The 15,650-nt window shown below is 36.3% G+C and overlaps 1 protein-coding gene across 1 annotated transcript in view; it reads left to right on the top strand.

The window, feature by feature from the left end:
- The first annotated feature begins 2,414 nt into the window (after positions 1 to 2,414).
- SEC24B (SEC24 homolog B, COPII coat complex component) overlaps positions 2,415 to 15,650 on the top strand; it is an 85,626-nt gene continuing 72,390 nt past the window's right edge. Inside the window, 1 exon segment of the mRNA XM_074274729.1 lies at positions 2,415 to 2,781. Within this exon segment, the coding sequence (XP_074130830.1) occupies positions 2,664 to 2,781 (118 nt within the window). The 5' untranslated portion in view covers positions 2,415 to 2,663.

Below are 15,650 nucleotides of genomic sequence, written 5' to 3'. Positions count from 1 at the left end.
GGGTACCAGAAACAGGGAAAGGGAGAGGAAAAGGAGGGGGGGAACTGTGGAGTAGAGAGAGAACAACATGAAACTCAAAAATGCCACTTATCAAATAAAGGTTTATGAAAAATTAATTTCATTTTCTTATATGCATATGTATATGCATGTGAAAGCCAGCATTTTATTTCTTTCCTGTTGAATAGGAGTTATTGGAAGGTTTCCTGAAAGCGAAAGTATCCTGGATCAAAAATGATTGTGAACCACTGAGCTGAAAGGAATCCTTCCAACTCTTCCAACATATAATAGACTTTGAAAAGATAAAATGGATTGTGAGCCAGGAAGTCAGGATGATGTGAATTTGAATTCTACCATGAGCTAATTTACTAAATGTGCAAGTGTGGACAAGGTCAGTTCTCTAAACCTCAGTTTTCTCTCATTTGTAAAAAAGAAAATAATAAGTAGATAGGTTAAAATGGACAGATAGAAAGGGCCTATAAGGATAAATCTACATAGATAAAATAGATCATAGATCCAGACAGGATATGAGGATAAATCTTTTAGATATATATATAGATAAAGATATATATATATATATATATATAGATATAGATATAGATATATATATATATATCTATGCTTTGCTCGAACTCTTGGACTGTGGGGACAGCTGGCGTTTCCTATCTGGTTGAATCAGAGGTGGTTTGGGGTTCTGTCCTCTCTGGTGTTCCTGTTTAGGAGAAGAGATTCTTCCACCTGGTTTCCTATCACGAGAACCTCTTTCAGGAGATAGGTTAGCTCGCTTTGCTGCAGGAGAAGTTTGTCTGTCCTTGTCGGATGGTTCATATCTTTTCCTGCTTCCTTTATCAGCTGCCTTATTTAATAATGTCAGTTTGATTTCTTTGTGCGCGCTGAACCCTCCTTGTTGAGGTTGTGGCGGGAGCACTTGTTAAGGAGGTGGTGGCTGCTGGGATGATTTACTACTGGCTGCAGGTTTTGTGGATTTGGGGGGCTGTGTGGGTGCCTCCCTTTTCCACTTCTCTTCTTTATATATATATATATATATATATATATATATATATATATATAGAGAGAGAGAGAGAGAGAGAGAGAGAGAGAGAGAGAGAGAGAGAGAGAGATCTTTATATATCTTTATATAGATAGATATAGATAGATAGATAGATATAGATAGATAAAAGGACACATAGGATAGAAGAATAACTCAGTAGCTCTACATAGATAGGATAGATAGATCGGTAGATATAGCTTGATAGATGACAAATCAAAAGGAAAGAATATAGATGATAGTTTTAGATAAGTAGATATGGATAGAATACATAGATCTATAGATGATAAAGATAGAAGGATAAATAGATATAGGTAGGCTAGGACAGGATAGCTACGTTAGGTAAATGAGATATAGATAAATAAATATATTGGATAGATCTGTAGATCTATTGACAGATGGATAAGTAGAAGGTTAAACAGAAAAAGCTTTTATTCAATATTCACTATGTGTTAACACAGTGATAAGCATTGGGGATTATATAAAACTCGAATTAACATTATGTAAAACACCCCCAACCTTTAAAAGTGCTCCATAAATACTACATAAATACTTTACTCCATTTTAATGGGGAAAGTTAACATATGGTGTTATGGAACTCCCATGGGGGGGAGGGGAAACATACGAAGATTTGGATTTTTTTTTCCCTGAGGCTGGGGTTAAGTGACTTGCCCAGGGTCACACAGATAGGAAGTGTCTGAGACCAGATTTGAACTCCGGTCCTCCTGAGGTGCTCTATCCACTGTGCCACCTAGCTGCCCCCTAGATGTGGATTTTTTTAAGTCAGTCCAATTCTTTCATTTTATAGATGTGAAAACTGAGATCTAAAGAAGTTAATCAACTTCTTGTCCAGGGAGGAAGAGGCAGAGGTGGAATTCGAACTCAATTTCTGACTTCAAATTGAGAAATGGTTCACTATAATGGAGTTAGACTGAGAAAGAAGGTAGCGCCCGGCTGCCCATGGAGTCTCCCTTCGCCACGCCTTTTATAAAAGGAAGCTCCAGGCCGTAACCGAGTCCCCGGCTCCTTCCCAGTCCTGGAGCGCATCAGGGTCCAGAGGAAGTCTGAAATGCAACGGTCTCTTTCCGAGACTCGCTCCGCTATAGCCTGGCAATTCCTGGGCTCCCCGCAGTCCTTTCATTGAGGGAACAGGCTGGAGTTGAAAACCGAGAGGGAGAAGTAAAGAAGGCCTAATCGCGGCACAGAGACGGAGGTCAAGAAGCTCTCTCTCGGGTGTGGGCTGTTTCGCTTGGGCGTGCTCCGAGGCTCTCATCTCCCTTCCTCTGGAGCCTCTAAGCTTCAGAGCGTGGACGCCAGGGGACGCTGTGACGGCGGCATAAAATTGACGGAAGGGGAAGCTGAAGTTTAGGGGAGGGCAGAGCGAGGACTACGAGGCCTGGGATTCCCGGCAGCCGCAGAGCTGCGGCGGCGCGCAGCTAGCGTAAGCGTAGATTCTTCCGTGGAACGTCGGCGCGCCCCTGAATTCCAGATTCCGGTTCGATCCCTTTGGTGACGCCCGGTGCGTTCCTTCCTCTTCCTCCCGCCTCCCCTCCTCCCCTTTCCTTACCTCTCCCTCCTTCCCTCCCTCCCCGACTAGGAGCCGGAGCCGCCGCCGGTCATGTCCGCCCCTGCTGGCGCCCCGCATCCCCACGCTACCGCCGGCGCCAGGATCCCGCCCCGGCTCAGAACTGCGGCCGCTCCCACCGGCCCGAACCAGGCCCAGCACTACCAGAACGGTGAGGCAGGCCGCGATAGGGAAATGCGGGAGGACTGCGCACGGGGCCTAGGGCGCGGGCGGGCGACCGGGGGCTCCGGCCTGGCCTGAGAAAGGGAAATAGGGCCCGGCCTAGCTTTGGGGGGAGCTCGCGAGTCCGGGAAAGGAAGCATCAGGAGGCCCGGGCCCAAGTCTAAGCGAGGCGCGAGGGTAGGAAATCTTCTGGAGAGGATATTAAGTCCCAGGGAAATGGGACTCCTGTTCGCCGGACGTCCAGGAGAAAGGAGGGTGGACAGCCTACACTTGGGCGGCACGGTTGCGGAACTACCAGATCAAGTTAGGGTTTAAGTTTGCAGACAATTGCGCATCAACATGCAATATGGGTGCAACTGTAACCCTGACCCACTTGGGTTGGAATTGTGGCAGTGGCGGCGGCTGCTGCTCCCCCTCCCTTTCCTCCTGGTATTGTAACTCTCAGCGCCTCGGGGGTTTAGGGAGTTTGTTGAACTTGACAACTGCTTTTTTCCTAAAGAAAACTCCCCTTCTGCAAGTCTGTCTAAGAAATGGATTGGGGGGGAGGGGAGGGAGAGAGAGAGAGGAAGACTGTTCCTGTGTATCTCTCGTTATCCCTCTCTTCCCCCCGCCCCGGGCTTTCACCTCCCTATCTCCTCTCTTGGTCATTGTCTGTTTCCCTCCTTCCCTTCCTCTCCCTCTGTCTCTGTCTACCTGATGCCGTCTTTTTCCCCACTTTCTTCTGTCTCTTCCTCTCTCCAGTATGTTTCTCCGTTTCCCGTCTCTCTCCCTCCCTCCTTCCGTCTCCCTTTCCCGTTTGTGTCTCATCTCCTTCCTCCACTTTGTCCTCACTTTTCCCCCTCCCTGTGTGCCTGGGGACCCCCACGATCGGCAAAATTGAATGCTCCTTATGTTGACTTTTCACATTACCCTTGAAAATAAGAAAGCCAGTTTTTAAATGAGGTTCTTGTGAGTTGCCTTATTCAGAATTCTGAGCTGAAAAATTATCTCTAAGAAATCTATCCCCTATTTTGGGTAATATTAATGGTTTCAGACAGAGTGGGCTAGAAGTATTGGTTTGGTTAGAACTTGAAATCAATACAGGTCTGGATCCTAAAACATGCTTGTGAGGGGAAATATTTTATCCTTCCCCAAATAATTGTCTGGCTGTGCTGCTACTTCTTAATCTTCTCAGTGAAGTCGTAACTTTTTTTTTTTTAAGTATGTAGAAAATTTAAAAGATGTATTATGTAGTGTTTAGCTCATTATCTAATTGATGCTTTTCAAAATGTAGGCGCTCTACTCTCTGGTTAAATCAGTAAATCATTTTCTTTGACTAGGAAAGATTATTAGATATTCTATTTCACAAGACATATAGGTATGGTATTTTTGTAATGTATAGGGATATGTTGTCTTTTGTATAAGAAATTCAGACTTGTTTTATGGAGCGAACCAAGTGTTTGTTTTAGAGTAACTTTGGTCCATGTTTACCTAGGAGCCATGCCTTTTATGGTTAACTTCATTTTCTGTGTTGTGCATTATTGACATTGTAAATTATCTGTGGTGCATAGGTATCACCTACCATCTGTTGTTGAGTGCTTAAGGAATGTAATTGTTACATTGATTTAAAACAATTTAGTAAACTATTTGGCAAAAATTACTTAAGAAGGTTCATTACTATCTGCTCCCATTAGCATCAGTTTATTTGTTGCTATCCAGTAATGGCAATTACTCATTTTAAAGAAGCATAACTCATAGTCTGTAGTTCTCTATTCAGCATTCATTTTGATTTCTTAATTTTTTAGGCCTATATAGTATCTCATTGTAAATCAATATTTTACTTGTACTCTTCAATTTAAATTTTTAATTCATTTTTAGATAACAAGCATTTATCTCTCCCACCCCAAATTTTAAAATTAAAATTAAGTAAATTAAATTTAAAACATTTGAAAGAAAAACATTGCAACAAATAAGCATAGTCAAACAAACCAAGTTACCACACTGCTTTGTTTCCCTGTTGAAATTCCTAGCAAGGTAGAGACTAAATCTTCAATTGTGTGGCAAGTCATTTAACCTCGAAACTCATTGCCTTTCCCTTCTGACTTGAATGTATATTTCACTTTTAAAGGACTTGAAGAGAAGTGCTTTTGAGGTGTTAGTTGTTGGATATAGATAAACTGGAAATTAATTTGCAAATATGTTCACTCATGCTCACTCCTCAAAGAGAAACATTTATATAATTTTAGCAATCAACAGGGCAAATAAGAAATTATATATACATTATATATTATGAAATATGAAAGTTTGATATAATGGGAGATATAAATAAAAATAGATCATAATTGACCTTGTTTCATCATGTTTAATTCTGAAAACATACAGAATTTAAAAGATAACTAGTACTCTCTAATATGCCTGAAGTCTTTTCTGATCAGAGCATCTGTCTCAAATTTCTTCTCTTCATTTATAGCTAACCAAAAGCATCAGGTCTTAATATGTAGACATCTCCATGGTGATAATGAGCCTGTCTGGATGCATAATTTCTGTCTATGCAAATTGATAAAAAAATCTCTGGGATGTTCAAGGAAAAAGAATCCTTTCCCTGAGAGATTTCTAATACCTATTACCTGGGATTTTTAAGTATAATTTTCTTATTTTAGCTATCTTTAAGTATATCTCCATCTCACATGGGATAGCTATTGAATTCACTCTCAGAAACATTTATTAATCTATTCAAAGTTGGATGCTGGCAATTCAAAAACAGTTTGTTATATGTTATATAGCATTAAATAATAAATTCCTTGAGAACTTTGTATAGAATTTAGCTTATCGTCTCACACATATAAGTAATTTACTTCATATATATTCCTTCTTTGGGACACCCTCTATACTTTGATAAAGGATGACTCTTTAGTTGCATGAGGTCAGTCTAGGAACAAGTTTCTGAAAAATTTTATTATTCTGCAGCTTGAATGACAAATAAATACACAGCCCAGGCTCAGGATCAAGGCTTTTCTAGCTCAACAAAATCTGCCAGAACTTGGATTTCACTGATAGTTTTTAAGCAACCAGGGCCACTTTGACATCAAAATATAGCATCAGAGTATGAGAATTTTTTTCCCCCTAATAAAGCAAATGTAATATTATATCATGGCACAGTGGAAGGAGTGTAGAGGACTTTCGTTTAGAGCTAGCCATTTACTACATCTCTACGTCTGTTTCCTCAATTGTAAAATGAGGGGGTTAAACTAGATGACTTAAGATATTTTCTGTGTTTAAATCTGTGGTTTGTGATCACTTACACTAAGAGTAAAAAGAATGTGATCAGTATAATCACACTTTATGTTTTCCTTATGACTAATTTACTTGTGCTATCCTGGGTCAACAATATAACTCTGTTGTACAGTGCAGAAACTTGTTTTTTGTTCATTACTTTTATGGTTTACCAAGCATTCTGATGTGGCTGTTCTGATGGAGTTAGATTTTGCCAATAAAGACTGAGGGCGTTAGTGTAGAAAATATATCATAGGTTTCATATCTTGAGTTGAAATTAATTAGTTTATGATAGTCATTTCAGCCAGGTTCATAATTAGACAAATCTAATAATATCTCAGACTGGAGCCATTGAGCCAAATCTTCAATGTCATCATTTTGGATTAAATTGGTTTAAGAATTCTATACTATTTAGGTTCCCTAGAAAGGAAGAGTGAGCTTTTACAGAGAGCATTTACAAACTAGCACTCTAGAATTGTTGGTCTTGCTTCTGTCCAAGCAGTTAGGTAATATAGTAGGTAGAGCGCTGGACCTGAAATTTGAATTTGACCTAAGGTACTATCTAACTCAATGACCTTGGACAAGTCACTTATCTTCTGTTTGCTTCAGTTTCTCCATCCATGAAATAGATGTAATAATAGCACCCATCTCCCAAGGGTGTTGGAAGGATAGATAATACTTGTGAAACATTTTGCAAACCTGAAAGTGCCAACTATTGTAGTTAACTTTGTTAACATGGTCTTCTCTCATGAGATTTTTCATTCTTCTAGCTGGTCCAGGCAGATTACTAAAGATGCGTAATTTAATTTCTCTTGTAAATTTTTAATGCTCTACCACCAGAGGATTTGGGGTTTCCTCACCCAAAAGGTGAAAATTATTTCATTGCCTAAAATGCTTTTCTAATTCAGGTTTATAGAAATTTATGTTTCTTAGTGTTTCCTTTACTTTTTAAGCCAAAGAATCCATTTTTAGAGCCTTTTTCATAAACACACTTCTTACATTGTCCAGCATTTATGTTCTAACTTGTTTTGTGGTTTGGTTGGAAGAATAAATTGAGCTTTTCATTTTCAAGTGTTCTTAGTTGTGTGGTGAAAATGGAGACCTAGAATGAATGGAAGTAGAAAAATGAAGTAGAGAAATAGGCTTTTTTCCCCCTGGCAATGTATCAAAGATCTAGAACTAGAAGGAACTTAAGCAGTCATTTGACCCAAACCCTCCTCTCCCCCCCCCCCTTTTTTTTAATACATGGGCAGTAATGAAAAGAATGTATTCCGTAGCTTTTAAGTGATTTGCCCAACTTTACACAGATGTTAACTATCAGAAGTAGAATTTGAACTCAGATCTTCAGATATCAGTCAATGCTTTTTTTATTATGCCATATTGCCTAGCAAGTTTATTTTTTATTTATTTTTTATGTAATTTTTGAGGGAAATTTTTTTCCCAATTTTTTTATTAATTTTATAATTATAACATTTTTTGACAGTACATATGCATGGGTAATTTTTTACAACTTTATCCCTTGTACTCCCTTCTGTTCCGAATTTTCCCCTCCTTCCCTCCACCACCTCCCCTAGATCGCAGGCATTCCCATGCATATTAAGTATGTTATAGTATATCCTAAATACAATATATATGTGCAGAACCGAATTTTTATTGTTGTTGTTGCAAAGGAAGAATTGGATTCAGAAGGTAAAAATAACCTGGGAAGAAAAACAAAAAATGCAAATAGTTTACACTCATTTCCCAGTATTCCTTCTCAGGGTGTAGCTGATTCTGTCCATTGATCAATTGGAACTGGATTAGATCTTCTCTGTGTTGAAGTATATAATGATCTCCTAGTTCTGCTCATTTCACTCGGCATCAGTTGATGTAAGTCTCTCCAAGCCTTTCTGTATTCATCCTGCTGGTCATTTCTTACAGAACAATAATATTCCATAATATTCATATGCCATAATTTATATGGCTAGCAAGTTTAAGAAAAAAATCATTCTAGCTAATAGTTTCCATTTCTTTCCTCTGCAAACATGTTGCCAAATGTTCTAAAAAGTAACAAAATAGACTTTTCAGTTTGACATTCTTTCTAATCTTTATCTCAGGTACAGGGTTTTTTGTTTGTTTTTAAAATAGTTCAAGATTGAATGAATGCCAGTCAGTGGGGAATTGTTGAATGAATTGTGGTAAATAAGTGTAATGGAATGTTTGCTCTATAAGAAGTGATGAGCAGGCCAATTTCAGAAAAGTCTAGAAAGACTTCCATGAACTGAAGGTAAAATGAGCATAAAAAGAGAATATTGTACACTGCAATAGCAAGATTATGTGATGATCAACTATGATAGTTTTAACTCTTTTCAGCAATGCGATGATCTTAGACAATTTCCAATAGATTTGGGATGGAAAATGCCATCCATATCCAGAGAGAGAACTAAGGAGACTGAATGTGGATGAAATATACTACTTTCACTTTTGTTTGTTGGCTTTTTCTTTCTCCTGGTTTTTCCCCTTTTGGTCTGAGTTTTCTTGCATAACATGACAAATATAGAAATATATTTAAAAGAATTGTACATGTGTAATCTATTTCAAGTTGCTGGCTGTCTTGGGGAGGGAGGGAGAAAAAAATTTGGAACTCTAAAATCTTATAAAAATAAATGTTAAAAATTATCTACTATCTTTATTTGGAAAAAAATACTCTTGAGGGGAAAAATAAAATATTGTTCAAGAAATGACTGGTTGATTAGATGAGTTTTTTAGATGATGGTAGCCCATAGAAAGCAGGAGAAAGGAATCTTGGCTTTCAAAATTTTGTTGGAATTCAAGGCTGGAATTTCAATATTTTTCCTCAAATTCTTTCTCCCCTGAAATGAGTCCTTTTAAAACATTTCACAAGATTCATAGTAGATGTCCATGTGGTCAGTGTGGAATCATAGAACTCATAACAGAGCTAAATACATACAGGACTCTAGGCTTTCAGGGTACAGCAATCTCTTTTTCTGTTCAGCCTTGCCAAAAATACAATTCAAACATTTACCAAAAAGGGGACATTGTACTAGCTAGGCCCTGGGAATGCAAAGTGAAAAAATGAAGTCCCTACCTTCAAAGGTCATAGATTTCCAGCCATTAAGGACCATTTTGCTAAATCTCATTTTACACATGAAAACATCTCCCTATGTAGTGAAATGACTTTTTTTTTTTTTAGTTATAAAAGCAACAATATTTATTTAATTACCTCATAGATTTTTTAATAGGTATTTTTTTATTATAGATTTTTATTTACAAGATAATGAATGGGTAATTTTTTAGCATTGACAATTGCAAAACCTTTTGTTCCAACTTTTCCACTCCTTCCCCCAGATGGTAAGTTGATCAATACATGTTAAATATGTTAAAGTATAAGTTAAATAAAATATATGTGTACATGTCCATACAGTTATTTTGCTGTACAAAAAGATTCGGACTTTGAAATAGTGTACAATTAGCCTGTGAAGGAAATCAAAAATAGAGGGATTGGGAATTCTATGTAGTGGTTCATAGTTATCTCCCAGAGTTCTTTCACTGGGTGTAGCTGGTTCAGTTCATTAGTGCTCTATTGGAACTGATTTGGTTCTTCTCATTGTTGAAGAGGGTCACGTCCATCAGAATTGATCATCATATAGTATTGTTGTTGAAGTATATAATGATCTCCTGGTCCTGTTCATTTCACTCAGCATCAGTTCATGTAAGTCTCTCCAAGCCTGAAATGACTTTCTTAAGGTCATATTGCTGTAAGATTACATTGCTGGGAAGTTGTGTAGTCAGCATTTGAATCAAGATAGTCTGCTGCTTTAAATTCTCTTTAATCTTTATTTTTTTGTGCACTCACCATTAACTGCTACAATAATTTGGGGAAAAAAATCATCTATGGGGCAGCTAGATACTTATGCAGTAGCCGACCCTGATATCAGGATAATCTGAGTTCAAATCCAATTTTAGACAGTTGACCTTAGCTGACTCTGGGCCGATTGCCTTGGAAGGGAAGGGAGGAAAATAAATTTTCCACAATGCCTACCAAGCTTCTCTTTATTGAGCAATAATGGGGATCTACTTTGGGCTTTTTTCCCCCCTCTGCTCCAGCTTGGCTTTGATTTCCTAGAGAAGTGAAGTAGAAGGAGCATCCTACAAGTCAATGTAGCTCTCATTATTAAGTGTTTGTTACACTTTGGCTAGAAAGCATTTCTTTTGGAAAAGAATGGACCATTGGGCCATTTATCTGTGATTAAAAAACCAAATAATCCTTGCCTTCAAGCATTTTTTAATCTCAGAGAGGGGGCTAGGACTTTCACACAAATACGTTGCAAGGTGTCATGAGAATGAGATTAGGTTTGTGTTGCTCAAGAGGGCAGAATTAGGATCAATTGGATGCTACAAGGAAACAGATTTTGATTCAATTTAAGAACTTTCCAACAATTGGAGCTATTCAGTGAGGAGTATATCACAAAACAGCAAATTTGTTGTCACTAAAGTGGTCAAGCAGAGGTGTGATGACCATGTCAGGAACTCCAAAGAAACTATTCCTAATGTGGAAAGAAAAAAAAAACAAATATGTTGCAAGAGAACTCTGAAGATGGAGAAGGAGAGGTTATTATGTGCTTCAAGCAATAAAAAAGAAATAATGACAGAAGTCACTCTGGCCTAGGAAATTCTCCAAGCCTCAATGTTTAGGGGTTATTTTGAGAATTTTTAGAAGATAAACCAATCATTAGACACAAATTTATTAAGCTTTTGCTAAATGATAGGCACTCATATATCAGGTTTCAAAAACAAAATGAAAAAATTCTGCTCATAAGGAGCTCACATTTGACCAGAAGACTTTTTTTTTTCTCCATCTCCATAGTTTTATTTATATGAATCAGAACAATCTCAAATAGCATTACACCTTAATATTTAAAGGGTCCTCTATTGTAATATGGTGCTGAAGACGTTCTCAATTATTCATTTTTAATAGAATTTTATTTTTCTAAATACGGCAAACAGTTTTCAACATTGACCTTTGCTAAACCTTGTGTTCTACATTTTTCTCCTTTTCTCCTTTTCTCCTTTCCCTTCCCCCTACCCAAAACAGCAAGCAGTCCAGTATAAGTTAAACATGTGCAATTCTTTTAAATATATTTCCATATTCATTATGCTGTACCAAAGGGAAGAAACTTGAGAAAGAAAACAAAAACAAGCAAATAACAAAAGATGAAAATACTATGCTTTGATCCACATTCAGCCTCTAAAGTTCTCTGAGATGTGCGTGGTACTTTCCATTACAAGTCTTTTGGTATTGCCTTGAATGACCTCATTGTTGAAAAGAGCCAACTCTATCACAGTTGGTCATCACATAATCTTGTTACTGTGTACAAATGTTCTCTTGGTTCTACTTACTTCACTAAGTCTTCATATACTTACTTCATATAAGTCTTTCCAGGCTTTTCTGAAATCAGTCTGTTCATTATTTCTTACAGAGCAATAATATTCCATTTCATTCGTATATTATAAATTATTCAGCCATTCCCCAACTGATGAACATTCACTCAATTTCCTTGCCACTACAAAAAGGGCTGTCAAACATTTTTGCACATGTGGCTCCTTTTTTCCTCATTTATAATCTTTTTGGAAGACAGATCCAGTAGAAACACTGCTGTATCAAAGAGTATATATAATTTTATAGCTATATGAGTATAGTCAAGAAAGACAATATATACATATAAGTATGTACAAAATAAAAAGAAAATAGCCTTTCACATCAGTGAGGGACCAGAAAAGGCCTCCTGATAAAAGAGAATCGAGAGTGGAGTTGTTTCTTTTGAGAAAGTAGGGATTCCTAGGAGTTGAGGTAAAAAAAAAAAAAAAAAAAGATTCCAGACATAGGAGTGTCCTGTTTGAGAAACAGAAAGTAGGTGTTAGACCTGTATGGCTAGACCATAGAATATATAGCAGGAAATAATGTGTAAAAAAGACTAGAAAAGTAGGGAGAAAGCCAGGTTATGAAGATCTTTGATTGCCAAACTAACAGTTTATTCTTTTAGTAATAGGAGCTTCTGGAGTTTATTGAGTAGATAAGGTGACTTCATCAGTTCTATGCTTTAGGAAAATCATAGTGGACTGTGTGAAGAATAAAGCCATTCACAAAATCAGATCTCAAGGTGAAAGGGACATGAGAGGTTATACAGTCTCCAGCTCTTCATTTTATGGATGAAAAAAAGGAGGATGCGTGACGACTTGTCCTGCAAGACACAGAAGTAGCTTCTGATCTAATATCTATTATTTTTCCCAATGTATGTCAGGGTAGGCCCTTAGTGGTCCTAATTTGGTAAGGACTGGAAACTAGAAGTGTGATAAACACTGCTTTCTTTTGTTTTTCTTTCCTTGAAAGCTAAAAAATTCATCTAGCTCAAATGTTTGGACCAACTCCTAAATTAAGAACAATGTGTTTATTCAGTCTAGTCTTTTACAGAACTCTACAACTTTACATAGTACTATTTCTTCTTCAGACTAAAAGAGTACTGAGGACCTGCTTTTTTCTTTTTGGAAGATAAACACTCAGACTTAAAATAGAAACACAATATAGGCTGGGAAATCTGCAAATGATGACTCATTAGAATTGTTGACTATTGTTGCCCCATGTGTTCTGCATGATTTCTACTTATGCCTATTTAAAGTCTGAGAAAGGAAAGCAAGTACCTGTTAAGGATTACTAAGATTGATCTGTTCAGCATAGAAGGGAGATTTCCATCAGAGAGTTTAGATATTTTCATACTGACTTTATGTAAAATACTATATTCTAGCATATTTTTTGATATTTTTGTTGATAATTAATCATTGTGAGGTGAAAAGAATCTTGAACTTAGGTTTAAGAATGACCTAAGTTTATATCCTGTCTCTGGCACTTAGTAGCTATGTGACCATAGGGAAGTCACTGTATAACTCTTGAATGAGCTTCACTTTCCTCATCTGTAAAATGGGAATACTAATAGCACCTACTAGATTGTTAGGATTAAATGAGATGATGTATTTGCAGACTTAGAGCACTATTGCAAATGTTACTCTTTACTGAAAAAAAGAATTGCTCACTGTTGGTGCGGGTTGTTATTGTTTTTAAAAGAACAATATATTTTTTACTTTAAGTTTGTTTTAAGTTTTAGTTTTTTAGTTTTCAACATTTATTCTTTTTTTGGCATTTAATATTTATTGATCTTTTATGAGCTTTTTTTAATGTGATGTTAAATGATCAGTTAAAAAAAATCGTTTCCCCCTCAGTCATTGTGGTCCTATGTAAACATATACTTACAAATTAAAATCAAAATCAAAACCTCTCTGCTTATAATACTGATTGTTTTATATTCTATTATCTTATTTTCCGATAATCCAAGGAACATTTACTTTTATAAGTTTTTTATTTCTAATTTTTTTACATGTACAATCACATTAAACATTTTTACATTAGTCATTTTGTGAAAGAAGAATCAGAACAAAAAGATAATCTTTTTTTAAAAATTGAAAACAGTTTGTTTAAACCTGCAGACTCCATAATTCTTTCTGTGAATGTGGCTAGCATTTTCCATCACTAAATTTTTTTTAATTGTCTTAGATCAATTATTTCTGAGAAGAGCTAAGTTTATCTAATTTAATCATCCAACAGTGTTGTTACTTTGTACAGTGTTTTCCAGGTTCTGCTCACTTCATCCAGCATCAGTTCATGTAAGTCTTTATAGGTTTTTCTGACATGCCTGCTTATCATGTCTCATAAAACCAGTGATATTCTGTTATATTCATATATTGCAGTTTGTTCAACCATTCCCCAATTGATGGACATCCCCTCAATTTCAATTTTTTCCTTGGTATGGTTTTTTAACAAAAACATTTTGCAGTACTATTGACCTTGCATTTCCTTTTAAGATTTTTCAGAACTTTAAGGCTACATATTTCACAGTTATTAAAACATAACCTAGGTGAAGACTAGTAAAATAAATAATGTTTATAATTTTGAAGACCCTATGTCATTTGGAGGACTCTGGGTAGATCATTCACAAATTTTAGGAATAGGGAAACAATGCACATAGCTTCATCTTAGTCTTGTCAGAAATTCAAACAAATGGATTAAAAAAAAAATTAACCCCTTAAGTAGAAGATGGGAGAAATTGGCTAGATAGCATTTCTTCTGGAAAAGATAAGGCCATTTCATTAGGCTGAAAAACTGTGAATTAACAGTGTGATAAAGCCACCAAAAAAAGCTACTGTGTTGTTATATGACATTGAGGAGCAAAATGTCTAGATTGAAGGAGGGAATGAGTAGAATTATTTGCAAAATATTTCTGCAATACAGCATTTAGTTCTAGAGATCATATTTAAAAATTTGATAGCAAAGGTATTTGATTTTAAGTTGCCTTGAATAGGGCTTAAATTTTTTCCTTTCATAATCTCTTTTTGTCCAAGAAATTTTTACAAGACCTTGGGTGCATAGGGATATATAATAGGTGTACAAATCAAATGTTTACTTCTTTTTGTTTTTGTTTTGAAATAAGATATTCTTCGTCTTAGTTGTCTGATTGTAACTATATTATCATCTGTTGTGATGTTGCAAATTACCAGTGAAAGTATACTTGACTTCTTATATATTCATCAAGAATATACTTGATATACAAATACAGATCATTTCATAAAAGTTTTTAAAGAGGAAGTAAGTTCCACATATCTTGATACCTTTTTTCCTTACTCTTCAAATGTTTGCTGTTAAGAAATAATAATAATTTTGTGGGCCCCCTCCCCCCCACACATTTAGTTACAAGACTATATGATGTCACAACCCACAATTTAAGAAATTGGGTCTAGAAGAGATCAGCAAAGATGGTAAAGGGCCCCAAGAATATGCCACACAAAGAATTGTTGGAATTGAGGAAATGTAAACTGTTTTCAAGTACTTGAAACAGCCATTTTGTGGAAGATAGATTTAATTGGTTCTGTCTAGGACCGATTCTGGTGAGAAGAGCTAAGAATGTTGTATAGAAATTACAGAAGATAGATATAAGCTGAATGTAGGAAAGTTAGATTTAACAAAAGATAAATTGGGCTGCTGCTAGAGATGGTGGCTCTTCCCCTCATTGGAGGGTTTAGGGGAGAGGAGAACTATTTGGTTAGGATATGTTGTGGAGAGCTTTTACAGATCTGTTTAAGGCTAGATAATTGGTCTATAAAATCTCATTTGGCTTGTTTCTATAAGTAATATAATGGTTAATTATAAATATGTTATAAGTTATAACTATATGTTATAATTTTTATATATTGATATGTTATCCCATAATACATATTATCTAACTATATTTTATTAACAATGTTCTTATTAAATACAACATTTTACAAAATTTATGACATATTTATCTTCTTTGGAAGATTTATGGGAAAACATGACTGCACAGAATGTGAAAAGCTCAGAGAGGTCATGGATCCTCAGATTGCAAGGTCCCTTAGAGACTATCTAGTCTAACTCTAGACAGAGTGTGAGTTTTTGTTTTTACTATAGTCCAACCCTCCAACAGTCTAAGGGGCAGTGAACTGGCCCCTATTTTAAAAGTTTGAGGACCACTGCTCTAG

This window comes from Sminthopsis crassicaudata, chromosome 6 (assembly GCF_048593235.1).
Source record: "Sminthopsis crassicaudata isolate SCR6 chromosome 6, ASM4859323v1, whole genome shotgun sequence".
Classification (NCBI taxonomy): domain Eukaryota; kingdom Metazoa; phylum Chordata; class Mammalia; order Dasyuromorphia; family Dasyuridae; genus Sminthopsis; species Sminthopsis crassicaudata.
Note: the sequence above shows the minus strand (reverse complement) of the source record. Positions and strands in the feature narration are given on the sequence as shown.